The sequence below is a fragment of the Molothrus aeneus genome, chromosome 13, assembly GCF_037042795.1.
Source record: "Molothrus aeneus isolate 106 chromosome 13, BPBGC_Maene_1.0, whole genome shotgun sequence".
Lineage (NCBI taxonomy): Eukaryota > Metazoa > Chordata > Aves > Passeriformes > Icteridae > Molothrus > Molothrus aeneus.
In genome coordinates this window covers 20,486,281-20,514,185 of record NC_089658.1, presented here as the reverse complement: position 1 = coordinate 20,514,185, position 27,905 = coordinate 20,486,281, and the positions used below count along the sequence as shown (strand labels likewise).

At 42.3% G+C, this 27,905-nt stretch overlaps 1 protein-coding gene and 1 long non-coding RNA gene across 3 annotated transcripts in view; one reads left to right on the top strand and one right to left on the bottom strand.

Moving 5' to 3' along the window:
• The first annotated feature begins 1,125 nt into the window (after positions 1–1,125).
• LOC136562236 (uncharacterized) lies at positions 1,126–13,561 on the top strand. 2 transcript variants are annotated; one of them, XR_010784486.1, is made up of 4 exons: positions 1,126–1,817; positions 2,703–2,785; positions 4,612–6,920; positions 11,756–13,561. It is a non-coding gene; the product is annotated as an uncharacterized lncRNA (long non-coding RNA). The 2 variants fall into 2 exon arrangements; XR_010784485.1 differs by lacking the exon at positions 11,756–13,561 and adding an exon at positions 8,345–9,849.
• Positions 7,244–27,905, bottom strand: part of IQGAP1 (IQ motif containing GTPase activating protein 1) — a 54,074-nt gene continuing 33,412 nt past the window's right edge. Inside the window, exons 20-38 of the mRNA XM_066558951.1 lie at positions 26,872–26,955; positions 26,702–26,773; positions 26,540–26,609; positions 25,567–25,775; positions 24,391–24,546; positions 24,012–24,175; positions 22,983–23,207; positions 21,613–21,753; positions 21,440–21,524; positions 19,037–19,269; positions 18,146–18,278; positions 17,668–17,770; positions 16,065–16,200; positions 14,651–14,738; positions 14,013–14,225; positions 12,813–12,979; positions 10,991–11,113; positions 10,005–10,113; positions 7,244–8,477 (exon numbers count right to left, since the gene is read on the bottom strand). Of these exons, the coding sequence (XP_066415048.1) occupies positions 8,364–8,477; positions 10,005–10,113; positions 10,991–11,113; positions 12,813–12,979; positions 14,013–14,225; positions 14,651–14,738; positions 16,065–16,200; positions 17,668–17,770; positions 18,146–18,278; positions 19,037–19,269; positions 21,440–21,524; positions 21,613–21,753; positions 22,983–23,207; positions 24,012–24,175; positions 24,391–24,546; positions 25,567–25,775; positions 26,540–26,609; positions 26,702–26,773; positions 26,872–26,955 (2,625 nt within the window). The 3' untranslated portion in view covers positions 7,244–8,363. The remainder of the gene's footprint in view (positions 8,478–10,004; positions 10,114–10,990; positions 11,114–12,812; positions 12,980–14,012; positions 14,226–14,650; positions 14,739–16,064; positions 16,201–17,667; positions 17,771–18,145; positions 18,279–19,036; positions 19,270–21,439; positions 21,525–21,612; positions 21,754–22,982; positions 23,208–24,011; positions 24,176–24,390; positions 24,547–25,566; positions 25,776–26,539; positions 26,610–26,701; positions 26,774–26,871; positions 26,956–27,905) is intronic.

Sequence of the window (27,905 nt, the reverse complement as noted above, 5' to 3'; positions counted from 1 at the left end):
CTCCTCAGCTTCCTACTGGCTGTAGCTAAAAGCTGCTCCTGCTTCTCACTGCAGCTTGGGGCTGTTGGTAAGGTCACAAATCAGTTACTGCCATCATTTCAATATCTCTAGAAATTGTCCCACCCACCCCTGTGGGATCCCAACTTTGGGGACACTTGAGGCCTGAAGCTCAACATCTACCTTCTCCCTCACTCTGGCTCTCAGCCCAGCACCTGCACAAAGGCCCCCTCACTTCCTCCCAGGCAGCTCCAAGGGCTGGGAATAGCCACCGGGCTCCTGCTCCCCCATCCCAAAAGGCACCCTTGGGCTAGTTCTTGGGCCCTGGAACCCCTCTGAGCCCCCACACCCTCAGCCTCTCTGCTTGGTACCACGGGGCAGGGGCTGGGAACCCCCAGGCATATCCTGCAGGCCCTGTGCTGCAGCTCCGTGCCCTTCTCCCATGGCATTTATCTAGCCCCAGCATTTCCACCGCTCCACATTGTTTTGGGCCTGACTCATGTCAAAATCATTATTCCACACCCTGGGGTTTTATATCCCCACTGATCTCACAAATAGTATTTCAGCCCCAGTCCCACAACCCTTACTGAATTAACATCAGATATCTAGTAAAGAAAACAAATCAAACCAAAAAGATGTAATAAAACAAGCAATAATAACACAATAAAGAGAAAATAATTGTAAGTAGAAACAAAATAAAGTAATAAAAATGCAAAAAAAACAAGCTTTATTCCTCGTATTCTGAACAATACTTTAAATCCAGAAACCGCGAAACGGCTTCTTCCCGGCCCCCAGTGACAGCAGCCGGTTCCCCCCCCGCGCCACTCCAGGCCCCACACCAGCCGCCAGCTACCCGAGCCGCGCAGGGCGCGGCAGAAAGAACTGGACACGACCGGCTCCCAGATGCTGCCGCAGGCGTCGCGCCCGTGCTCACCAGCGCTCCCCGGGTCAGCAGCCACTGGGGTCCCGTCCTGGCGCAGCGCCGCTCCTCAGATCGCGCATCCGCAGCTCCCGTCGCTCCCACGGCGCCGCTCCTCCGATCGCGCAGCCACACCTCCCGTCGCTCCAGCTCCGCCGCCGAACTGACGCCTACGCCCCCTCAACGCACGCTATTTATGCCCCAGGGCCGGACCAGCCAGCCAATCACAAGCCGAGGCAGCGCCAGCCGGCCCCACCAATCCCAGCCCGCCCATTCCCGCCGCGCTCGGCTCCGCGACCTCCCGCAGTTCCCTCAAGCGCTGCTCCCGCCGGCATTGCAGGGGCCGCGTCCGCCCGCTCCCCGCCGTCTGCTCGTTTCCCTGGACTAGAACCTGATCCCGACCAGGACCTGAACTGGAAGCTCCCGGCCGCCCTTCCCGGCCCCAACAGCGCCTGCCGAGGCAGCGGGAACACAGCTCCGCCGGCTCCCAAAGCGGCGGTGGCGGGAGCGGCTCCTCAGGTGTACGGGGGAGTGGGACCAGGCTGAGGGGCCGGGCCGCGACTGAGCGGGCTGAGATTGGCGGCACCGCGCCCGGATTGAAAGGGCGGCTGTGATTGGACAGGGCGGACGGAGAAAGGCGGGCCGTGATTGGCAGGCTTGGGAGCCGTCAGGCTGCGGCCCGTGGGAGCGTGGGGTGGAGACCGGGCTGCTCGAAGGGCCCGGGGGTCCCGCTCGCGAGATCCCCCCCTGTCCCCTCCTCCGGCCCTCTCTCGCCCAGGTCCCGGCGAAAAGACCCCCGCAGAGCCCCTCGGGGCGGGGAGGGGTGTAGCCCGGGAGTGGTTCCGGGTCGTAAAGGCGGACTCTGCGACAGCAGCGCGCACCAGGGAGCGGCGGCGACAAGGTGAGGAGGGGGCTCGGGAGCGGGGGGGGCTTGCAGAGCCCGCTGCGGGCTCTGGGCGCCTCTTCTCCCGCACTCCTTCCGCTTCTGCGGAGACTTGGCCTGCCCCGACTGGCCGAGATCATCACCCTGGCCAAAGTTAGGTGCCCCGCGTCCCCCTGCCCGCCCTGTGCCTGCTGCGGGCCCGCTGCTCACCCTCGTTTTCCCCCACAGTTGTCGGATGTTATAGATGATAAAACAATATTGGCTTTCACATTCATAGATTAGCTTTTTGCATCACAAGTATTCTGATATGGTACAACTTATACTTACTTTTAACTGCTTTGTATGGTGTAATAGGCCAGTTTATGTATGCACTGTATATTTCATATGAATAGTAGTGTGATAAATATATTATATCGTAGGCTTTAGCAAAATGTTAAAATAGAAACTAAAACACTGCTATGTAACTAACGCAGAAAATGGTGCAAAGCAATTATTCTGTTTCTTATAACTCGAGACTGCCCCTACTAAGTGATAAGATAACAGTGACAAAAAGAGCTTAAGCATCCAGGAAGGATTTATCGACTCTTATCGGCATTATCAGGGAGTGTGAAGCAACAGGATAAAACTACAGGAAGAAATAAAATATGTAGACCTAATTTACAGAATGTTCTGCAGACAAGTCAGCGGTTAAAACCAAACAAGAGAGTTCCTGGAACATCAAAAACTCAAAGGAATGTTTGAATAATGTGTAAGCTAATGAATATGCATGTAACCTCAGCAATGTATTATATAGTGAACATGATTTTAAGCTACCTCTCTGCTCTTCGGCTGTGTGCTAAAAGCATCCCAGTGCTGGATTATTTTGTCCTTTTATCCTTTATTAAACTTTTAAAAATTTTACAGAGTGAACTCTGTTTATCACATCAGTGAAGCTTAAGCTGATCTGCATCCCAGTGCTTCAGGACGTGCTGGGGGAGGCCATCGAGGTAAGTGTGGGGCTACCGCAGTGGAGGCCAAGTAGTTCAACACCACAATAGCAGAATCAGCATCATTAATTAATTTTGTGTTCTTCATGCAAGCCTCAGCGTTAAGAACGCTACCAGCCTCTACTAGCATTAATAATATGCATAGTAAGTGTTATTAGTATTAATATTTGGGTAAGAATTGTTAGTGTTAACACCGGTAGCGAGTGTGTTAGCTGGTGTTTACTGTGAAGCTCTGCTCTCCCACAGTATGACAAGATCCTGAAGCTGACCTCAGGTGCAAAGTTAGGTGAGCACTGCTGTCCTTACCACAATCCCCCAGTGGAGCCATGCTCCAGAGATGGGCAGCAATGAATCTGCAGATGCCTTCCCAAGGTGACAGAGCTCTGCAGTCAGGGGATGTGAAAGCAACCATTGCTGTCCTAAGCTTCATCCTCTCCAGTGCAGCCAAGCATAGTATAGACCGCAAGTCTCTGTCAAGTGAGCTGCAGCAGCTGGGACTGCCCAAAGGCAGGGGAAGCCCTCAGGGTGGCACCATGAGCCAGACCTGCTGGGATGTTGCTGACAGTTCCCAGCCCTGCCTTCTTCACACCCAGATGGAGGGCAGGCTGCCTGCTGTGCTGTCCTCCATCACCTCCCTTCTGTACCATCAATCCCTGGGGGCTCCTCAGGTGCTTTGGTGAGGTTGGGCAGCTGCAGGTCTGGTGTGAGCAGAGGGATTCTTCTCTTGTCTCCCCTCATGAGCAGAGCATGCCAGCCAGTTGTGCTGTTTTACACGTGACTGACCCACAAAATTGCAGGAGACTGAGGACTTGTAACAGGTGCAGGACAGGTTCAAAAGGAACTTGGGAAAAAACCTCTGTCTTTCTCAGTCCAAAGGGACAGCAGAGCTCACATCTGCTCACAATAATCCTCTGGAGAGTGGAGCAATGTTTGTATGGAAAGATGACTGGGGGTAAAATCAGAGGAAACTGAGAAGTTACATTTGTATCCTACCAGAAGCTATAATGGGACAGAAATTTTAGGGTAAAATACAGGTGCTGTTCCCAGGATGGAACTGGGTTGGCATGCTCCACGATGATTCCCCATACAACCATAAGCACCTGCTAAGGGAGGTGGAGTGGAATGGGGCACCACAACCAGGCTCTGCCAAAATCTTTGCAGGGGCAGCAACTCCATAGTACTTTGAAGCTTATTAACTGCATAGCAAGGGCTATTAGGCATATGTAGGAACACGTTCCAACCTAGCGTCTGAAGACCAATTTAGAGGAGGCACCTCTAAGTCCAAAGCCAGCCAGACCTTATGTTCTTAGCACCATTCATCGAGAAGAAATCCTGTGACATTTGCAAATTTAAGAGGTGACACCCCCATTCAGACCGTGGCTCCTGGGTGCAAACAATAGCTCTTTTCAACAGCAAGGAAATCTCCATGCCCTATTGTCTCTAGGTCACTTCACTTGAGATTCCCGAGACCCAAACCGAGCCAGAGTCCTAGTTCCCAGAAAACTTCTGCTATAAGAAATCCTTCAAAGTGTGCAATTCTAGGAGTGGAAATCCTACAGGAAACATGAGGCTTCAGGCTCCAAATGGGATCTCTTTTCACACAATGGAAAACTCAGTAAGCCCTTCTGGCAAGACCAGTTCACAGGAGGCCCACAGTTCTCAAGGGCCAGGCTTGAGAGATCTGACTCCATGGAAGCTTTAATCTGAGAAAAATCCTGTGATGTTGGTACTTTTAAAAGGCAGAATGGCATATTTAGACCCTGGCTGATGCTTTGGAGAGTGATTCTTTCACACAGTAAATAAAGATTTCATTCCAATGTCTGTAGGTCACTTTGGAAACAGCCCCTGAAACCCAAGACCAAGAAGAGCCATAGTTCCTGGCAGCTGCCATCTGGGAGGAATCCTATGACATTTGTGATTCAAGAAACTGAACCCAAAATTTCAACAGCTGATATGCAGATGCAAAAGACTGCTGTTTTCCTGAGATAAGAAATACTTCAAACCTAACATTCTGAAGGAGTTCAGAATACACACCCAGGACTGCCATGGCCCCCAAAGTGCTACTTCCTGGCAGATTGTCTCTATGGTAAACCCTGTCACACTAGAAATGTTAGGAAGCAGAATCCAAACTACAGCACAAGCACCTGTAAGGAAAAGGTACCTCTGTTCATGAGATAAAATAACTTCCACCCTAATGTTTCAGAGTAAGTTGACATGAGGGCCTAAGGGAGGCCAAGGCCACCTACACCTCTACTTCCTAGAACCGCTGGTGTCAGAGGAATACTGAGATGTTTGCAGTTTTACAACTGGAAGGAAAACGCGCTGGGTCGGGGGCCGGCAGTACCGCTCTCTGTCCACAAGGAGGCAGCAGTGCCGCCGAGCTCCGGCCGGGGCTGCGACGTACATTGGAGGCAGGCAGAGAACTGAGGCAAAAGTTGCCAGAGAACCCTTTCTATTCCCTTCAGCCCCTGCAGCTGTTCTGATGGTTTCAGGGCACTTGATTGGTTCATTCCTAGATAAAAACGTTATGTCTTTATTTTCAAAACTATTACCCATCTCTAGTCAAGAGTTTCCTACATTCCTGTATACAAATGAGTAGATAGAGAGAGGGTTTCTTTCCAAATGAATTTAGAGATAAATTCCTTTTCTTTGCCAATACCTACAAAAATGAAAAACTTGACATGTTTTAGTATTCTACACCCACCCCTCCCTGTGAAATTTCTGGCAGCTTTGGGTCCCTCTGGGGGACAGCACCCAGCATGACCTCCCCTCATTCACCACCCACCTGCTCCTCCACCACAGTATGGTTCCTTCTCCCAGAGACCTTGGAGTGCCCCAAATGACATCAGAGTCCTGAGTCTTCACCCCCTTTTCCTCACCCCCAAAGAAGGCACAGAATGAGTCAAACTGACCTGAACAGCAGCGTGGCACTTTAGTCCAGCCCTTTCCACATGTACATCCCTCTGGAAAGGGACTGCTCCACCAAGAAAGGAGGGCAGCCCCCAGAAGGGTTGAAGTTCCTCCCCAGCCTTGCTGTCACAGGCGAGCAGCAGAAACAGGGAGTGATAGCAGAGAGGACACAGGAAGGAAGAACGGGGTGCAGGATGAAATTGACCAACCCCCCCCCGAAAAAAACCCAAAACAACAACAAAACAAAAAACAAAACAAACAAAACAAACAAAAAAAACCCAAAAAAACCAAAACAAAAACAAAAAACAAAAAATCCCTAACAGAAAAAAGCCAAACAAAAAACCCCTGGGATGGGTAGCATGGCAGAGACGGATTAAAAAGGAACAGGGACAGCAAACGGAACACAAGGATTCTGTGAGGGACAATGGCACAAGGAGCACCACAGAGCCACAGAGAATAGAAAGGAACACAAGTGAGGCATGGAGGAGGACAGAGAAAAAGACAGAGTGCTACACACACAGCAAGGACAGGGTTACAGGGACAAAGAGGGAAAGAAGGACTGAGAGAGGAAGTGACTATGGCATGTGCAGGTGGGGGGGGGGGGAAGGCAGGCAAGGCACAGCAGAGGAATGGAGAAAGAGAGGCATGGCCAGCAAGACAGAGGCTTACCAAGAGAAGGGTACAATGAGGGAGAAGGGCTGGGCCGCAGCTGCAGACAGGTACAGGCCAAAAGGACAGTGAGAGGGACAAAGAAATACAGTCACATCCAGGACAAAGGAAAAAGGAGAGGAAGAAAGGAGGAGAAATAAAGAGGCGGGCAGGGAGGGAGAGACACAAAAAGTAGAGGAGAGGGATTGAGAAATATTTATTAAACAAATATTGAGTATTTGTTTCTTGAAAGAAAAACAAGAACAAGAGAGATTGAAATAGTGAAAGGGAATGGGAGGGGGAGCACACAGGACAAGAAAGGAACACTAAAGACACACCAGACAGAGAGAAGGGGTGGAAAGTTGGATATAAGGCTGAAAAAAACAGGAACAAACCCCAAGACTTATTAGAGAGTGTGGCTGATGAGTGTCAATAAATCATGAACAGAACTGGTTACTGTCACAGCTCGTCCTGGAACTCATTAATTATCATCTGTCTCTCGGCAGGGCCATAAACTCCCTGATACAACAAGAGGGGAAAGCTAAATGGTTGATGTTCTCCATCTTTCTTGGGCTCGGTAAGCAGTTTTTGTTATCGGGTTGGACCACACATACACCAGTACTAGAGTATGTTTAAATACAGTCTAAACACCAGCAAGTTTACTTATTTCTTTCCAAGAGAACTACAGAAAAGTTATACTCAGTGGCAAAGACATTCCAAATAGTAGGAGTGTCTTTCATGAGAAAAAAAGACATAAGCTGAAAGAACTTGCCTCGGAGTAGATCAAAAAGTTCATTTAAACTCTGTACAGTAACCTGAAGAAGCAGGCCAACTTGAAATTTGCAGGACATATGTCCGTTAAAAAAACTGAAGGAAAAAACGGGGAACAGCTGAAGCAAATGAATTTAAAGGTCAATTATATTTTGTAAGAGTCTCTTCATTTTTATTGGATATAACAGAACAGCCAGCACCACCACCACTGTGAAAAAGCGCAAAGCCCCCATGAAATAATAAAAGATAATGGAATTTGAGTGTAGCTAGAAAAAATTAACTTTTTAAAAGCTAATCTATTTGAGATAGGCTCTACCTACAGACTTGTCCAAGGAAGAAAACTAACATTTATTGCATCAGACACAGATATATAGAACATTGCTCTAAACTGGGGAAAAAAAAGTAAATTTTACATTTCAAATGCTTTGCAAGCAACATTGAAAGTTAACATGTCACAAGAAATTGTTTCAGCTACTCTCCCCTTCCACAAAAATCTTTTTATCTATAAGCCCCAGTAAATACATTCCATGGTCCCTCCATTGAAGGGGGCACCTGTAAATTACTACACTGTGATAAACAGAAGCAAATGGAGAAAAATGAGACACTTAAGCTGCTATATGTGGCTGTAGTACATCATCACAAATAGCTCAGTAACTTTTTATGATGCTTACTGATTACCTGACCGCAGTAGTTCTAATCTTGTCAACTGGCCACTGCCACCTTTACCAATGCAAGCTTGCAAACAAACGGATAACCTGGACCTTAACCATGTTTTCTATTGGTCATCTTTGCTTGAGAATAACTGGAGTCCAAATACCACCTGCAACCCTTTTTTTGGCTCTCAGGAAGAGGCTAATAGACCTCCATATAGTGCCAGCTTTCTCTTTGCATAGGCAACAAGAACTCAAGCCTCATAAAGCACACGGTTAGGCAAATTAAGCATTCAGATGGCCTAAATATACTCTAATATTAGTTGAATTGCCAAACCCATGTAAAGTACATTCTAAAATAACCTCTTTAAAGGGGATCTTCAAAATTGGAAGATTATAAATAAACAAGAAACCAACCCCCCTGCAGACTCAATCAGGGTTGTCAACTCCCAAGAGGTTCTTAGTCCTCCTTCATGATACATTTGATACAATTAGTACACAATTAGTGGGAATATACTGATACATCACCACATTATTAAAAGTTGTATGTGCAGGTTTCTATCCATCTCCCCTTTCACAGACTTGCTGGCAGAGGTCGGTTACTTCCCATAAAATTTCTTATTCAGAAGAAAGATCAGAAGATTGACGTTCACTTTTGCTCTGTTGAACAACTTCATGACAGCAACACCTTCATACTGCAGCTGCAAGAGATCCTGCCAAAGAGAGCATCTTAATGAGTGAAGAATCCTCAAGAGCTGACAGAGAATATAAAAGACCCTGTAGTACAGTAGATCTTAAGGAATATCAACAAAAAAGTACACGGCATAAGATAGAAAAGCAAGAGACTTATTAAAGAGCCACTTATACTGTGTAAAAAGTAGTCATTCTAAGGCATTAACGGTCTTAATTACTTTAAGCAGTGGGTTTAAAAAAAATTACAAAAGAGAACAGAAATAGAAGACCATTATAAGTAACCCGAATTTCAGATCTAGCCATCTCTAGCCTTGTGATTTGCACAGTAGCCATAAAGTTGCTGTGACATTTAGAACATTTAGGTTTCCTGTGTGCCTAATTCTATCATGTACCCATGAAACATTACAACATTCCACAGTGTCCCTTTCTGAAAGCTTTAGTGGCCACAGATCTCAGGGAAGTGACTTACAGCATTTCAATTTACGGCGCAAAAAGAAATGGTGTCTCAGTCAGTATGCGTATGATGTCGATTCAATTTCTCAGATGTTTACGTAGGCAGTATTTCTAGTTATACTTTGCTTTGTCAGCAATGCACCTGCACTGATTTTATCTCACCGATTAAATTCTTTCCGTAATCCCACTCCTGCAGGTAACACGGTGGGTAGGTGTGGGCATATGGGTGGACGTGTGTGATGTTGTATCCCTTGTGCTGTCCTCTGACATCTGCTTTATCTGCAAGGCAGTGCTACAAAGGCATAGTGGTATAGCAAACCATGTGCCTGAGAAGTGAGTGACCTTGGGTAGCCCCACGAACCAACAAGTTAATGACCAGCTCTAACAGATTAGGACCGGAACATACCAGGGGAGCCCTCAAAGCAAACGAAAGGTGTGAGGCAGCTGTCCATCCCAGCAGCCAAGCTGGCACGGACTAACTGCAATGCACGGTGCTACTGCACACAATCTGTTTTGAAAGGCCTGAGGCTTCCACAACTAACAAACCTAAAGAAGACCAAGATGGACAGGGTGTGGGGAAAGAAAGGGACAGAGACACTAGGTGTGAAAATACTGGCATGAGAAAAAGAACAGGGAACCATCAAGTCAGCATGCCTGTTCTGGTGGCCTAAGTAAAGGCTGACACCTAAGGAGGACACTTAAGATCTGGAAACAAATGGGTAAGTGTGGGGTAGCAGAAAGAATACCAGTACACAATGACTGGCTGAAACCATCACACACAAGCCTGGGTGACTGCTGCCACAGACTCCAAAGCTCTCCTCTGTAGCAGGAAATTGTTGAAAACACAAGTTTTTGTTTTGTGTGCGTATGTGTACACATAATTAAGAACACAGACCAACATCAGACTTTCATTAGCAAATAAACAAAAAGCAGTTTGGATCCCCTGTATGTGTTGCATCTGTTTCACCTGCAACAAATGGGTTATTTTTGAGAGCATTATTCAGACCATTTAGGCAAAAAATGTGTCATTGCTATTTTGATGAAGAGACTGGCATGGGAACTTACACGACGCTATTAAATAGGACAGTTCTTACCTGATAATGTAACATAAACGTTTCCATCTGTACACCCATGAATTTTGCTTTAACCTCAAAATCTCCTACTTCTTCCGTTGGACTGATTTCAAAAATCACGTTTTTAAACCTATGAAATTGAGAAATGAAAAATCACAGGGAAGGAATATATGAGATGAAACCTGAAGATAAACTTTTAAAAATTCTCTTCTTAATTCTTTATTCTGTTATCCCTATTTGAAAGCAGCCCATACAAGCCAAAGAGACTCAATATAACAATGAACAGAAGCCTAACAGATTCTATGTCCGGTAAATCCTATCTTCACACAAGCATAGCAGGAAAGAGGGTCATTTAATTTAGCTTGCACAATCTAAGCAGTCTACTTTAGTGCCGCATATTTATGCCTCATTTAGTGCACCGAGTACAAAGTATGACTCAGAGTTGAAAAAATTCTAGTAACAGCCAGCTCCTCTATACTCCACACAAGACATGCCAGCTTCTCAAGGCTAGCAAACTACAGCTGGAAAAACTCAAGCTAGCATAAAGCTGACTTTTCAACAATGGAAGCTGTTAGCCATAATAACAATTCACCCAAGGAGGTACCCTTCCATAACTGTGGAGGTGACAGAGAAGCGGTTGGGGGAAAGACGATGTCATGTTTAAATCACATTACACTTCTCAATCAAAGAATTGCTTTGCTCCAACCAGAAAAAGAGAACTGAAGAGTGATCACTATGCAAGGTGTCTTGGCCCTAGGGATGCCAGCCTAGGTCATCAAAGCAACTTTTCCAGCTTTAATAACTAAGTCTACCAATAACACTAAAATTCAAATAACAAAATTGCAAGACAATGTCACACAGTCTCAAATAGATCTCAAAATTTCTGGTCCTCAACTATCAGCACCTAGACTAGTTCTAAGAAAAAGACAGGAATTCAGCATACCTATTTTCCTTTTCCTCCAAAAAGGTTATTTAGCCTCAAAGAGTTTTAAATAATAGATACTCACTGGTTACCTTGCAGGTCCTCAATCTCTAAAAGCACTCCCTTCTCATGAAGTCGAGCAGCTGTGTATTTCAGAGAAATCTTTTTACTGTTTTTGCCTTTCATCTCTCGAGGTTTCTTGGAGACTCTGGGGAAAAAAAGACAAACCAAACAAATTAGAAGGTCACAAGTAAAGACACTGCAGCAAATTTTCAATCCTATTTGAAAGAGGGGATAGAATCAGTGCAGCTAAAGAACTGTGACTAATGATAGATAACTATGTACTTCTACTAGTCAGTTTACCTACAAAGCACTTGTAGCCCAGATCAGATCCTTAATTTTCTACTATTTACCAATGACATTTAAGCATAATAATAATAATAATGATGATGATGATGATAATAATAATAATAATAATAATAATAATAATAATAATATCAAAGTAAACAAAAACCAACCAAAAAAACAAAACCAAAAAAAATCCACCCAAAACATAAGGATATGGTACTTCATAAAAAGCAATACCATCTCTCATTAAGCAAAATGGGGTCTAATGACAACTGATATGGAGAAAAGCTGAGACTACTCAGAAACTTGCTTGTATTTTCATTCTGCAAACAAAAAGGGTTCACATTCTCACATCTGACTGGAGAAGACAACTTTTCTCCCCCCCCCCAGAAAATCTGATTTGTCTAGCACTATAACAGCTGACTTCATTTGGCATAGAAATGGGGACAATTTGTGATCAAGGGTTTCCTTGTAGGTAACTATGTTATTTCATTCTAATAAGGATAACAGGACAGACTGACTGAGCAGCAAGTGCCTATGTGGACAACAACCTTCGTACCACTGGACTCTCTGCACTCTCTTCTCCCAAAGGGACCAAAAAGTCTTTCAAGATTGTCTTTTTGACACCATTCATGGCAAGGACCTCACCCTGTATTTTCTTACTGCTGCTGAGACCCTTTTGCTAAGACTATTGCTGTGGGAAAGAGCTTGGACAAGGAGCTTTGAGCAGATAGTATTATGGTTCTTCTTAGCAACACATGCTTTCTTGTAAGAAGCACCTCTAGGGCCGTGGAACCACCTGCTGCAGGTCATGAGGTTCAAGACCATCTAAGGAATCTGAAGGTGTGGAAGTCCATGGACCCTGATGAGATGTGTCTGATGAGATGGGTCCTCAGGGAACCAGTGGAAGAAGTGGCTAAGCCACTATCCATCATGTATGAGGAAACGTGGCATTCCAGTCAAGCTCCTATCAACTGGAGAGGGAAAATAAGGAAGACACAATCTGTCTCACTTCTGTGACTGGCAAGGTCCTCCTGGAAACTGTGCTAAGATACATGAGAAACAAGGAGGTAATTGGTGACAGCCAATATACCTTCACTCAGGTGCCTGGCCAATTTGGTGATCTGCTACAACGGGGTTAATACACCATTTCTGGATGAGGTTTCTAACTTCTTCTCCATTTCTGACTGACAATCATCTACCTGTATTTGTGGAAAAGCATTCAACAATGTTCCACACAACATCCTTGTGTCTAAACTGAAGAAAAAGGGATTTGATAGATGGACCACTTGATGGATAAGGATCAACTGGATGGTCACACTCAAAGAATTGCAGTCAACAGCTTCCTGTGAGGGTGGTAAGGCCCTGGGACAAGTTGCCCTGGGAAGCTGTGGCTAACCCATCCCAGAACTGTTCCAGCCCAGGCTGGATGGGGCTTGGAGCAACCCGATCTAGTGCAAGGTGTACCTGCCCACGGCAGGGCGGTGGGAACCAGATTGTCTTTAAAGGTCCCCTCAAAACCAAACCATTTTATGGTTCTACGGTTCCAAGATACTTACTTGCCCTTGCTGGCCAAGTTATCCAAGCAGGTCTTTATGTAACTTTTGTAATAATCTACTTGTTCTCCATAAAAAGTAGCTTTGGAGTTCAAGGCACTGTATGTCTGCTGCAGCTTCACTAGCTCTGCCTTTCTTCTTTGACGGTATCTACGCTGATTTCTGATATCCTACAGCACAAAGAAAGACAGGCAGAGACTTAACAGTGATTTGAGCTCTCCAGGTGCTCAGTCCCAGAGCCACTGAGTACTTGAAACACACAATTTGATTTTGCTTCAATGCAAGGCTTGAGCACTCATTTGCACTTGCCCCAGTTTAAGTGTCACAGCTTTTTCTCTGTTATGACTATTTGTGGAACTAACCAACTCTACAAGTTGCACCTTCTGTGGCTTTCTCAAACTTCAGTTCTGTTCTAGTTGTGATACTAGAGTGGGCACTGAAAGCCCATGATATAAAAGCAGCAATTCTGCCAGCACTGGAAAGTATCTTACAAATCGAGCAGCACACACACTCCATTATTTTTCTTTGTTAGTCAGCCTTTAAGCATCACTTGCCTTAATATCTCAACAAGAAAACACTACATTCATTGACTGATACTTTAATTTGTGACACGTATTATCTATAGTACAATTAATTCTTATCAAATCCCTAAAAGTGATTATTTAGTTGGTTTACTTACGTAACATTTCCCAAATAGTTTTTCAGTAAACAATGTGATGTAAAATATATTGTCACTGTAGCAATATACAACAGTACTGGATCTCTTTTGTAAGTTTTTCATAGCAACTCCCCTCATCATTTAGGGATTCTTTAACAGGCACATTTAAATCAAAATAACAATTAGGATGTCTTAGAGTTATGAGCAAAACTTCTTTGTGTGACTAAGCTTGTAGAGGCACTACTTGAATTAGTGAAATGGAGCAAAAAAACACATCACACGTCAGGACCTCCCTTCCAAGCTATTAAGTTTTTTCTTAAAGTACCTGAGAACCAGGCAACGCAGTTGTTTGAGAGAACAGAAACACTGTATAAAAGTAAAGGACTTTCCACATGCCAAGAGGTGGAAATGCTGCAACAAAAGGCATGATTTTTCTCCATAAATTAGCTACTAAAACTTTACTCTCTTTCTGAAAACTCATGCCAGTTTCACAAAGCTGGAAACTGGGAAAACTATCATTATTAGGAAACCATCAAATGGTATACCTTCGCAATGTCATTGATTAGTTCCTGGTATTTATTTTTGGCATTCACTGGCCCCAGTTCTGTCAACTTCTTCAGGCCTGCCTTGATTTTTTCTTTTTTTTCTTGGAGATTCAAGTTGCCATCTTCCTTTACAGAGACAGATTTTTTCATCTTATCAGGAGTTTTAGCATCACGAATGGCCCGTTTCTGCATAGCTCTATGATGCTCTGCTTCCTAGAAGGAAACAAAAACCTGCGAGTTCATAAGCAAATCAATTACAAGAAGACAAAAAGTAGCAGAAACAGATTGTCTGATCTCTGGCATAACACAGGATTAAGAGTTTTGCTTGGTGATTCCCGTACCGATTCGAATGATTCGATGATGACATTTTGATGAACACATTCTACACATGGGGACCAGGAGAAGTCTACTTATCATCTAGAGTGGTCTTCTACATAAACAGTTTCTAGCAACTGCTGCAGGAGTAAGATTCACACGTACAATTTATTTCCAATGTACACCCTCCTGATTATGATAACACCCCGCTCCATCATCAGTGGAGACAGCGTCACTGCAATACCTAAACAGAGAATCCCACATATATCTAGATAGATGATGATTTCCAAGTCTAAAACCAGCACAGACAAACAACATCATACTTGCTCTGAGGTAGCTGAAGTTTCCAAAATTTCAGTCAGCGTCTCCCCTGGCTGGAAGCGGATTACATCAACAATTAAACGTTTTGTGCTGCAAAGAGATCAAGGATAATAGGAGAAAAAAAATTTTAAACAGAAAGACCTTTAATACTTTTCTGTTCTGCAACAATACCAATGCTACTGATTTATTTAAAGTCGGACTATTACTGGATAAGCACTCAGGTAGGCATAAGCTAAACTAGACCAGACCCCTGACAAGCACTTTACTTCTTGGACAGTGCGTTATTAGAAACTAGTTCCTCAAAAGGTTCCTCTCTGTAATACGCACAATTTGCTCCCCAAAACTTCTTCAAACAGCAAGGAGGCTACCCCATATATTAGAAGGTAGCCCCACTACTGCCAGGTGGACCACAGAAACTGCATTTAAAGTGAACAATAACGCAGGTAGCAGCCACAGCCCATTTGTGCAACCAGAAAAGCTCTATAATATTATCCACCCATAAGCATGCTTCAGTGATCTTTAACAGGTATCAAAAAACTCAGAAGAATTATTTTCTTATGGGGATGGGAGACAGGTAGATCTCAAGTCCAGCCTGGCAATAGACAGGGTCATTTCCTTGATTTGAGCTGAGATTTAATCACAGTCGGTTTCCACTCCGAAGCACTTCTGTCCTTAAGCCACACAATAAAACCAAATAGCATCTCTGCAGTCCAGCTGGAATTATTTTTGGAATCACACAAACTGCATTGCATACGCACCTTCCTCATCATCCACAACTTAAACGACTACCAGTGCAGCTGGTAAATCTTTACGTTTGAAACCAGTGTCACCTTTGTCTGGTGGGTAGGAAAATACTGATGTATCTTTTAAGAAGTCCAGTTAAAGTTATTTTCGGAGACAAAATCTTCTCGTGGGAGACCATTTGTCTGCCTATACCAAGTACATGCTGAGCAAAGATTTTTCAAACTACCATCTGAGCAGGAATGCATAAGAGGAGGTAGGCATGCATTTGAATGTCAGGTCACTGCTTTGTACATCTCAGCAATAGGGATTTGCTTAAAACCAGCCAAGAGTCACTGTTAGTTAAAGGTTTTCCAGAATAAAGATTCTGGCAATAATAAAATTATTATTGCGGAAAGAATTTAATCGGTGAGATAAAATGACAGTCCACTGCTCTCTTTCCTTTAGGTTATAAGACCTATGCTGCTCAAAAAGGCTATTAGACTTCATCAATTAAAAGTCATGCCACAGCATGGAAAAGGACATGACTACAATCTCAGTGTATTTGGAGTAACAGTCCCCCCACATTTCCTTAAATTATGCCTCAATTCTCTCATTTTCACATGCTGATTAACTGGTAAAATTCCAGTTGCTCCTTCTTTTGAGTAACATACCAGGTAGTTACCTCCTACTTACTTCAAAAGAATTGTCCTTGCATCCATCTCTGCATTCTCATCACCAGGAACGTCAAATTTATTAGTGAGTGTGAGAGAAACCTCAGTCTTTGCTAGCATTTCCCTGTTGGGGTCATTAACATTGCCAGAGCCTTCTCCTGCCAAGCAGAGAGAGTTTATAGATTAAATCACATTCTTTACCTTCTTGACTGTTAGGACTTCGTAATTTTTCCCTACATAACAGACACAGAGAAACTAGACTGTTTCCTATACTGTCCAAAGGACACTTCAAAACCCAAACCAACTTTTAAAGACATCATCTTGAATATATCAGACTATATCTTGAATATCAGACTTTTTCATAACAAATCTGAGAGAATGCACCAGCCAGAAAAGCACCACAAAGTCACCACTTTGAATGCCTTAAAGATTTACAAGCATTCCACACTCTAGCTCAGTATCTCACTGAGAAGAGTGGCTGAACTGCCAAAAGTAGAAAACAAAAATGTGATGATGCCCATATGTCCATGTCCTCATCAAAATGCATGTTTCAAGCTAAGAGCAAAGAGCTTGTTAGCAACTGAGCCTATCATCATCTCTTGAACAAAGTAAGCTATCCCATCAAAAAGAAATTTTCTTGCTCTAACTGCATATGAACTTTCACCAGAGCAATAGTTGGTACCTTTCCCCCCATTTTATAAAGGGTTGCAGAAAGATCTGACATATTAGCCACAGTGAAACAATGCACACAGGAGAAACGAAATGGGGAAGGAGGGCAAGTTCTAGCTAAACCCATGGTCTCTCTTGTTCAGATAATGCCTCTTGCAGTTCTTTGCCAGCGCTTGGAAGAAAATGTGCTTGCAATCACTCCTTCAGAAGATTCTAACCTTTCTGATCAAGCAACTTCAAGGTTAGTGTTTGCTTTCAGAGCATCCTCTCCAAAAACTGTGCCTGGTTTGCCTCCCTCCCCTCTGCTAGACTAGAAACTTCAAATAACTGCAACATAGAAACCAATGAAGGAGAAAAACTTGTGCATCCTTCCAGTATGTGTTACATCCTGAAGCAGTAAACTGTGTCTCAGGTTTCCAGAACAGTTTCACAGATTAGTAGTGTTAGTTCCTTCCTTCCCCAACCAGAAGAGAATAAAATTCTATTTTCCTTATGGAAAATAACTCTAAAGGAGGGGAAATATGTTACCTGTCTGTTGGGGAAGATCACCTGTCCACATGCCAAAGACTCTTAAAGGAACACATGCTATTTAATACATTTATTACTGCACTCTGAAAGGAATACCTACAGGTCTCCAGTAAGGACGGATCCTTGCAAACAAGCTGGAACAGGGACACAAGAACAGAGAAATGGCTCCAGTGTAATGGAACAAAGAAAATACGTCAAAATCCATCTGTCTTCAAGAAACTTCTAGAGTGGGATGAGGTGAGGTGGGTGGGGAGAAGAGAAAGAACCCCTGTTTTTTTCAGGGCAGTAAATTATGCAACAATTCTGTGGCTGCTTTTTAGAGCATGTCCTCCCGAAGGACCAGTGACGATTTCTTACTGTTTCGTTACTGCACTTTAAGTCATTTCAGGTAATATCACATATTATTTTAGCAGAATAAACTAGACCACCTATTAAGGACTCAATTGTAGGAACCTCTCCGAGATCATCCAGCAGCTCGTGAATTGGATCATTGTGCTCAGGAGCAATTGCATCTTGATGGTCTAAGAGCAACTAGATGAATAGAAAAAAACAATCATGTTTTAACAATATATCCTTTTCTAGACAGTAGAATTTCATTACATTAGGCTGGTATCTTTTAGAAAAAAATCACTGAACTCCAAAGCAGTGATGTCAATATTCAGAGCTGTGTCAATATCACAATATTGACAATATCGTGATAATAATGTGACAATAGTCAAATGCTTTCCAAAGAAACTTAGTGAAGCCATACCTAAACTACTATACTCGATAAACCAACAAGCTCTCACAAACTACAATCATGACAACTGTCGGCCTTGTATTTGGTACCTTTGTGTTTCAGACAGAAACAGCATTTTCTTCACAAACACTGCTTATAAGGAGCAACTGTGACTAATGCATACTTACAGTGTGTGTATTGATGATTTCACCAATAGAAATATAAATTACTGGTTTAGTGAGAGTCACCAAGTCTGAATATTCATCAATATTAAATTTATCCTGCAATTCGGGAACCTCACAGGCAGCCTGAAAAAAACGTCTTCAGAACAAAGAAGGAGAGAACACTCAGTATGACTCTGAGATATGTCAAGAGTATTACAATTTAATGTATGACAATTTCCCTATGACAATTTCAAGCATAGACTCTCCCCTTTAAACTATGGTACACTATGGCATACTACAATGTGCAGCTTTAGTTTAACACATCAGAAGCAACCTAGTAAATTCATTCATTGATACTGGCCATGTTGACATTTGCTCATTTTCAAAACTGACAGAACTGCCTTCAGTGACCTCATTCTCCTGCCTCGACTGCATTATCATCCTTTGCCCCCAACTACCTCTGGTTACCCTTTTTCCAAAATACAGGAGATATCACAATTCTTGAACAAAAGCCTACTTCAACTACATGAATAGCTAAATGCCAACCTGCTTTATTCCTGATCACCACTAGATTTTCATATGCAACCAGGGTTCACATAGGACAGAAGAATGTATGTCCCGTCCAAAGTACTGTAATAAGTATGTGCAAAAGCTACCTTTATTTTGGACACTTGAAACTCTTGACTTTGCAATCTCATGAACATACAATCCATTGTTCATAAATCCCAGGTACATATTTTATCTGCCCTTGTCACTGATGCTCGTGGCAGTCGGGACTGAAATCTCTTTTATTTTAAATAGACTGCATATTTGACAGAGACAGAATTTTCCATATTCTAAATTTACTGTTTTCCCTTTTTACTTGCAATGTTACCCTTCGACAAACTTCCCAATTAATTAGCTACGGTCTTCTACCTGAATTTCTGGTATGACTGCAACAGATATTCATTAATGATGCTTAGATGAGCATTGTCTCCCATGAACATCTTATTGGATGCAGCATGCTGTAACATCTTTGCAATGGAACCAAGGTTTCTGCGTTGATCTGTTGTCAGCTGACCTCCAGCTGAAAGGTCAATGATGTCAAATGCATCTGGTGCAACAATGGCTGGATTCATGTAGCGATAATAGAGTAAGTTGCCAACAATCTGGGAAAGAAAGAAGAAATGTATCAATAAACAAAAGTTCAGGACCCAACCAAATTTTATTGAAACTACTCTGTGTTTAGATAAATTATTTTCTTGTAAGCCTCTTTCCAACACAAAGGTTCTGCTGTACAGAAGCACACACCATCCCAAAAGATCTACAGCGTTAAAAAAAAAACAATATCATAAAGATGCAATAGGGCAGTCAACACAGAGGAAAGCCTGAGCACCATCAGTCACAGGACAATACAGCAGCAGATATTCCTATGCGTAAAGATTTAGAACTCCAACTTACAAAAATGTACAGATAAGAGATACTATAAGTTACCAATGAACTACTGATATGAGCATGAGAGAGTCTGTCAGGAGAATTAAATGCAACTGAATTAGCCTAACAGAGGGCAGAATGACCACGATACAGAGGAATCTGATAATGAAGTTTCAGGGTGGAACAAGAGCCAATTTGTAAAGAAGCATAAAGCACTGGCTGCCATCTCTGATAAAGAAAAAACAGGGAGGAAGAATGGCACACCAAGAAGGTAAATTGAGGAAATGTTTTTCCATTTCTTGTCCAAAGCCCTTCTCTCTTTCAGAATAAAAGCCTTCTTCTATAACCCAGCAAGATATTCAGGCACAGACCCCTAGTTAGTGAGAAACCATTTAATCCAGAAGTAAGAAAATCAGAAGTAGAGAAAACAAATGGCATCGGATGCTTTGAAAATCCAATTTACCTAGTCAAATGTGAGCAGCAGTATATTTCAAAGAACTACAAATAGAGATTATCACATTATCCATATGCTCACAATATTCTTCTACCCCGTGCTGGATATTTTGCCAAAAGTAATTCTAGCAAGGAAAGGTATTAACTCACCATGCTGATTTAAAGCAAAAGCTCTCTCACCACATGCTCATTTGCAGAAGGCCAGGTCACTGAACCTTGGCTTCACCTGCTTTTCATGTGACTAAAATGCATGGAAGAGATTGGGGTCTGAACAAACAGGTGAAAACACAGAGAAAAAACCTAGCCATTGGTAAGTCCCAGAAATTAATAACTGGTTTCAGTCAGGCCATGTTTGGACAAGTGTTTTATGCAAGCCTCTGCTGTACTCTCACAAATTATGCTGTGGGATGTTAACAGTCTGCTGACTATTAACAGTCTGTTTACTGCCAGTAAAAAGAAAAAAACATCCATGAAAGAAATTTAATTAATGACATTTGAACTTGTGGGGCAAAAAGAACAGTATGTTATATGAGTATCTTCAGTTGCTAAAAAAAAAATCTACAGGTAGGTATTGCACGCAACTGCAGTTTTGACTTTCATGTGGACAGTTACATTATTTCCATGAGGATTAACAAAACCTGCAGTTTTCCACCTAAATTTACAGATGGAAGAAATTAATTCACCTGCATAGAAAGAACCGATGTCTCAGAATGGGAAAGCACAGAACTAGAAGAGAGAAGAAAACAGCATTCAGATTGGTAATTATTTTGTAATGAAGCAGAGGCAGAGAAGCTTAAAGAGACATTGTCAAGTATTCTAATAACCAAACTATATTGTACTAAAAAGTAAAGCATTCATGGGCATAAATTCAGAATTTCCCAGAAGCCACAAAACCAAAGAAATTTCAACAAAAACCCCGATGCTGTAGTCATCTAAGACCAACTAATATTAGGATCCTTTTAGTTCTCCAATCCAACTGAAATGCAAAATACAAAACTGACCAGGCATCATGGGAAGCGATTCTACATATTGCCGTCAAAATATCCCAGTGTGTTCCAGATGGGGCATTAGGAATTTGGCACACAGACTTTTTAACTTGTCTCTTTAAGGAAGGAGCAGCAGCCAGTGACCACAGTACTTAACCCAAGGTTTATTTTCTAGGAGCAACAGTAAACCCCAGGTCAAGAAACCTAAAGGTCCAAATGCCCAAGATACTAAAAACAAAACAGAAGCATCAGGATACTTCCTTCTAAACAATGTATTACATCTCAAGCGATGTGTATGAAGCTGATGTCAATAGCCTGATGTGAAATATTTTCTATCTGTAGAGGTAAATGAATAGGTTTACATGTGCTCGTCTCCACACATACACCTAACAAGAGAGAAGAATGAGATGAGCTCACCACAGCCAATTTGGCTGACAATTACTCACAAAGGTGTATAGATCCTCACCTTCAGAAGCTCATCCTCACCAGCATCAGGAAACTTCTCATGCAGGGAGTCTTTTAGGACCTTGGCAATGAAACGCATTCCATACCTGAGAGAAAGAAAAGGTCAAATAAGACTGCTGCAAGCATGAAGACACCAGCAACTTCTCAGGGATAACAGTGGTGCATCAGACTCACGGGATTTTGTCCACTGAACTAATAATGGCAGATAGGAACTTGTCTGTCACTGTCCTCATGTTTCTGATTGAGGCATCCAGGCGCGTCCTCACCTCTTCATGACTTAGGGCTTGCTCAGGAGTAACATCATATGGCAGTTTGCTATTTGAAAAAGTCAGACATATAAAGGAGAGTATTACTCAGGCTAGTACACTTCAAGAATGTATAGCCTGACACAGAAACATATTCACTGCCAAAACCAGAAACTTATATTCACTTCGCTGCAAAAAACTATTCACTGCTTTTAATTAACCTGTTTGGCACCGTCAGAACTGAAATTCTTTTGCTTTTACTTCCTTTACTTTCCCTTGCACTGGCCACTGAGAGAAAGACCTGGCTAACTCAAAATTGAATCTTTTTTACAGCATGCACACGGGGCAAAAAAAGCACCATCCATTATACATAGTGGTACTTCAGACTGCGAATTGGTGAAAATGAAAGCTACACATTTGAGTATTAAGATGATGAAAACTTGGACACAAGCAGAGCAGCATCCATAAAATCAATATAACATGCTGCTGAAGGAATAGTTATCCTTTTTTCAATCAGCTGAAACTGTTGCATAGTATTCCAGTGAACACAGACAAATGAAGCTGGTAATTCATAAAGGTGTATCCTAAATCTCATGTATAGAGAAGAATCTGAATACACATCATCACTTCCATTTTTACCATACCCAGAATTTTTCATAAAGTGTGCAAAGGTATACGACTGCTTTAGATATGGAGGAAGTCATTCATCTGTAGGGCTTTTGCTTTTTTTTTTAATGCGTTAAAAAACCCCAATAACACAACAAAATCCTCAAGTTCTAGCAAATCACAACCACTGAAGAAAAAGAAACCAGAATGACACAAAATCACATAGCTGAATACAATTATCATCAATGGCTGATATTAATTAGAAAGATGTTAGGACCAAGGAGAATTAAATGCAATGTGATGCTTCCTGCCAGCAAGAGCGACTTTGTGTGCTTGAGAAGAAGTACGTGTTTGCACAGGCCAAGCATGACATGAACAGGGACTGACATGGAAACAATTCCCACGTACATTTTCTTACAATACATCATTTTAGGTTAGAGGGCATCTCATAGTTAACTATCAAGTTAACATAGGAAAATACCAAAGAGCATTTCTTTTTCCATAATTTTATGACATTCCTGTTCAATACTCTCAGCACCACAGCCAGAGTAAGAACTTTAGAACTCTCAGATGAAAGTTGTCTTGACAAGACACTTGGACAGATGCATGCAGTGGAGCCAAGGATGCAAGTTTTGAATGACTGAGCAATGCCAAGCAACGTTTAGAAAAATACAGTATTAACAGGTCCCATACCTGGCCTCTCCAGTTTGAGATTCCATCTGGTTAACCCAAGACTTGTAAATATCCACAGGATCAGTTTTGATATTAAGTGACTTGTCATCGATGATTTCCTTCACAACTGGTGCAAGGATCTGCCTCAGGGCATTCTGACCACGGGCACCACGATTGAAACTTACCACCATTTTAATAACAGTAGGATTCCCAGTCACAATTTCATGTATCTGGTCTACTTTTGATCTGAAGAAGAAAGAATCCATATGAAATTTTAGGTATGCATAACTCTGTCACTGCCTACGCTTCCCTGGACTATTGTTCCAAGCATAACCTTGGGGGTGGGGTGGTGGGGGGAGACACACATGTTTTTTAGAAGTTGTTATTTGTTTCAGGCCATCTGCATGCTTAAAAAACATTCCCAAAAATGCTTGAGGGTAGTTCCTTAAAAAGTTCATTGCATATTCTTCCTCACAGCAAGTTGGGCCACTCTGCATTGTAAAGTCATGTAACTCAAACTGACACTTTGAGTTACAGTCATGTAAGCCATGTAACACTGAGCTCCGAAGGCCTAACCAATCCAACAAAACATGTCTGAGGACAGCCAGAGTTTCTAACACTGACAGGAAATAGAAATGCTGAACAACAGAGATTTCAGACTCCTCATTAGTTTTTGGAAATCCAGACAGCTTAGATTTAGCTCTCTTCCTGGCTAAGCCTGAGTTTGCACTTTGTTGGACATATTTATAATCAGACACTGGAGAATTGAGATTAGACTAAATTTTAGAATGACTTTGCATCAGATCAGAAGTATCTGCCCTGTTGAGCAGTGAAATCTTGATTCAAGTGAAAAGCCTTCATCTTCTATCGACATACTTGATTCTTTTTTGATAGACTACATTAATTGATATGAAATGGGAAAAGGACAGTGAAGGGACAGATTAGCATTATCTGCATATAAGCACTAGACTTCACATGAAAATGTGCCTCATTTTCAGGAACTGCCAAAACTGATTCAACAGCAAGAATGTGCCGTATGCTACCACATACTTGATCTCTTCCTGCAGTGCTGTTTGGAAAAGTCGCAACAACAGGTATTCCTCTCTTTGATTGGATGCATAGTTATACAGCGTGAAGATGACAGAATCCATGAATTTTGTGGATTTGTTTTGAGGCATCTGAAAAATCAGCTTGGCCAAGTAGGTTGGGTTAGTCTACAACAACAAGAAAAATTACTTAGTGTACATGTCCCCGCTGGTGCTGCTAAAAAACTAAGGTGGCTCAAAACAGTTGCTAGCTGGACTTGATTTTAAAGGTCTTTTCCAACCTTACTGCTTCTATGACAACTACAGTGCACAAGCAAAGACTGGGCTAAGACATATCACCTTCTATGACAAAAGGTTACCGAGCAGTGTAAGAAGTTGCTTACCTGAAGTAGGTAGAACAAATGCTGATAGGCTTCCAACTTTTCTCTCTTTTCTTTGCTCAATGCTTTCAAACCTCCCCTTTGTTTGTTCAGCATCATCATGTCAGAGAGCTGTTCCTTGTTCTTCTTGGTAAGTTTTTTGCTATGAGAAACAACATCCTGGAAAGAAAGAAAAGGTACAGATTTCAAACAAGAAATGCTGGAAAACAGTTGCATCTGAGAGCTAGTTCTCTTGGATGTGGAAATGCAGGGTCAAGGAATGCCTGGGGCTATAAAAGTGAAGCATTGTTTGCTATGGCAGCAGTTTCTCCAACTGGAAGTATATGTTCTGCTTTGTTCCTGACTTTGTGAATTTGTCTGAAACCCTAGAAGGGTTAGTCACTCTTGGCAGCAATTACCATCAGAGCTGGTAGCATTCTGAAGACACTTGGAAATGTTTTCCTTTTTTAAACTGGGCTTACGGTTTACAAATATTGTTCCATATTCACCTAGCTCACTACCTCCACATACTCTGACAGCAATGGCACTTTTCACTGCAATCATCAGCCCAACCACTGCAGCTTCCTTCTAAGATAAATTTCACTACACCAATTGAGGTTTTGCACTCAGAGAAGCCTAGTGTAATGAATTCAGGACCACATGAAAAGTTGACCAGTACTTCAGCTTGAAGAAAAGACAATGCTGTATCAGCAAGAGCCCTTTTTTTTTGCTTTTTTGGAAATGAATCACACCAGCCAAGCTTAGATAGAGGGCACTTCCTTTAACCAACAAGCAACCAAGCCACACAAGCGTGTCTCCTGCCTCCAAAATTACAGAATCACCCCCTTGGCTGAAAGCTTGTAGCTTGTAAACAGTGTGACTTGTTTAACCCCAAAGGAGCAACAAAAAAGAGTCTCAAAGCCTTTCAATACAAAACCTGTTGCATTTGTTAGCTCAAGATAGTCTTGTTGCCTTTTTTACCTTCAGGACTTGTTTCTTCTCCTCCTACAGTTTTCTTTCTAGGGATACATACTAAATCAGTGGAATTAACTAAGAACATACTGGAAGTAAAAACTAAGTCAGGGGAAATGTTTTCCACTGGGTCTGAGCAACCAACATCTGAGGCCAGGAGCTCTCCATGCCAACTACCACTGGGCTCAATTCTATGTGTAGCTAGTCTCCCAACAACACATTTCTTACCTGCAATGTAATTTTGTTTTTCACTAGCAAACCAATTTTGATGTCCATGAGATTGAGGTCATTTTCCAGTTGCTGATTGGATCGGATCAAGGTTACAACTTCTTCACGGAGTTTCATTAGCTCAAGCTCCTCCTGAAAATCCTGGTCACTCTGATCAAGCAAGTGGACAAATTTCCGAACCACAGCCATAGGTGGATTTTCAGCATTAACTAAAAACAGGAAAGAAAATAGACAACACTAGGGGATGGCAAACAGAAGTAAATATATGCCTTATCTATGTTTAAACAGCACATCAAGGAGTACCCAGAGTCAAATTAGTACCATCTTGTCTAACCAGCTTCAGACATTTTGATTCTCCTGTTTTGAGAAAATTGTAAGAGAACTAAATCAAGAACAAAGTCAGTATTAGCATAGGGTAGTACACACTGTCAGAGCTAACTGCAAAGCTACAGTTCTATTTTTCAGCAGGGGAAAAAAAAAAAAGGCAGCTAGAATCATCTTTTCCTTCAGCCTCAAGAACTACCTACACCCTGCACTTCCCTATCAACTTCATCCTGACTGCTCCTCAAAACTGTCTTGATGTTATAGATCACACAGCCAATATCATATTGGTTGACAAGGAGCTTGACATGACCCAGCAATGTGCACTTGCAGCACAGAAAGCCAACTGCATCCTGGGCTGCCTCAAAAGCAGTGTGGTCAGGAGGTCAAGGCAGGTGATTCTCCTCCTCTACTCTACTCTAATGAAACCCCATCTGAAGAATTGTGTTCAGCTCTGGGGCCTCCAATATAGTAAGAAGGATGTGGAGCTGCAGGGCCAAGCCCAGAGGAGGGCTACAAAGATGATCATGGGCTAAAGCATCTCTCCTATGGAGACAGGCAGAGAGAGTTGGGGAATCTCTTCTATGAATCTATGATCCCTCACAAACAGAGATTTGAGCCACAGCAGTTTTATCCTCTTGGCAATACTTACTGAGGGTTTTGTAGTCTTCTCGGGCTTTGTTTGCTCGAATAAAGGCTTGAATTTTTACGACATCATTTATCTAGGATTTAAGAAACAAAAAAGCACTTGACATCATTCTGGAAAGATTACCAATGTCAGGTACACAATATATTTAACAAGATAGCCTCTTACGTGGTTTCTGAAATACTGCAGACGATCTCTGTAACGTCTTCTGGCTTGATACATCCTGGTCATTGACTGAATCTATTGAAGGGTAACCAAAACACTCAGATCGAAAACTTATCTATGAAGTTCACTACCCCAAAGGCTTACCAAAACAGTAAGCAGAGAACCTGCACTACCTTTACTACTTGGTCCTTTTGTGCACGTAGGTAATCCAAACGGGTTTGATATGCCTTCCTTTGCTTGTAGCCACGCCATTGAGACTGAAAACAAAACAGGCACATTCACTTTACTTTTCTAATTGAACAGAAGTCATTACAAATCTGAGCTTCTTTGGGTTCCTCAGCTTCCAACTGCCCTTTTGGCTAAATGAAACATGAAGGAGACACGCTTGTCTTATCAAGAGATACTGTGTGAGGCATTAACTATTTTCCAAATGTAATCATGAGAGACTTGAAATTACACCATGAAGAGCCTGGGCCTTCTGAAACACAATTAGGGGTCAAGGATACAGTGAAACAGTCAAGTTGACAGAAACTGTTCTACATGAGGATCATGTGTTAGCTGCTGCTGCTGAGAACAATGGTGTAACAGTTTAAGCTTTCCCAGCAGATCCACTGCCATTCACACTTGGGAAGAGAAGTCAGGCAAGGGGTTGTACTACACTTAAAGGGAGATTGTGTTACTTTAATGAGCTGGGAGTGGGTGTGGAGGTTTTGTTAAATATACAGGCAGAGTATCTGCTACTTAGGCAGAAACAATTGGATATATACTGCTGAAATAATAAAATGGTAATAGGGTGCAAAGCAACTGTTGCATTTGCACATAATTCAGTTACAACATCACAGAAGAATTTTTTTGTGGCTGTCCTGTAAATGCACCTGATTTCATGCTGAATTATCCAACTATCCTCCAAATCCCTGGACAAATTTGAAGAGAAGCAAGAATACTGAAGACCATGTTGTTTCTCTTTAATTCATGATGAATCACAGCAGCAATGCATCTCATGGTACTGTCACCATCAACACATAGAACACACTTCGTATTTCCTTACTCCCAAAACATTGAAACACGTAAAAAAATAACTGTTAAAGCTTCCTCAAGTAACTTTTTCTCTCTCCAATTGTATATGATTACTGGATTGATTATATATGACACCTAAAAGCAAATAATATACCAAAACTCACTGGAGAAGGAAATGTTTTTAGATAAG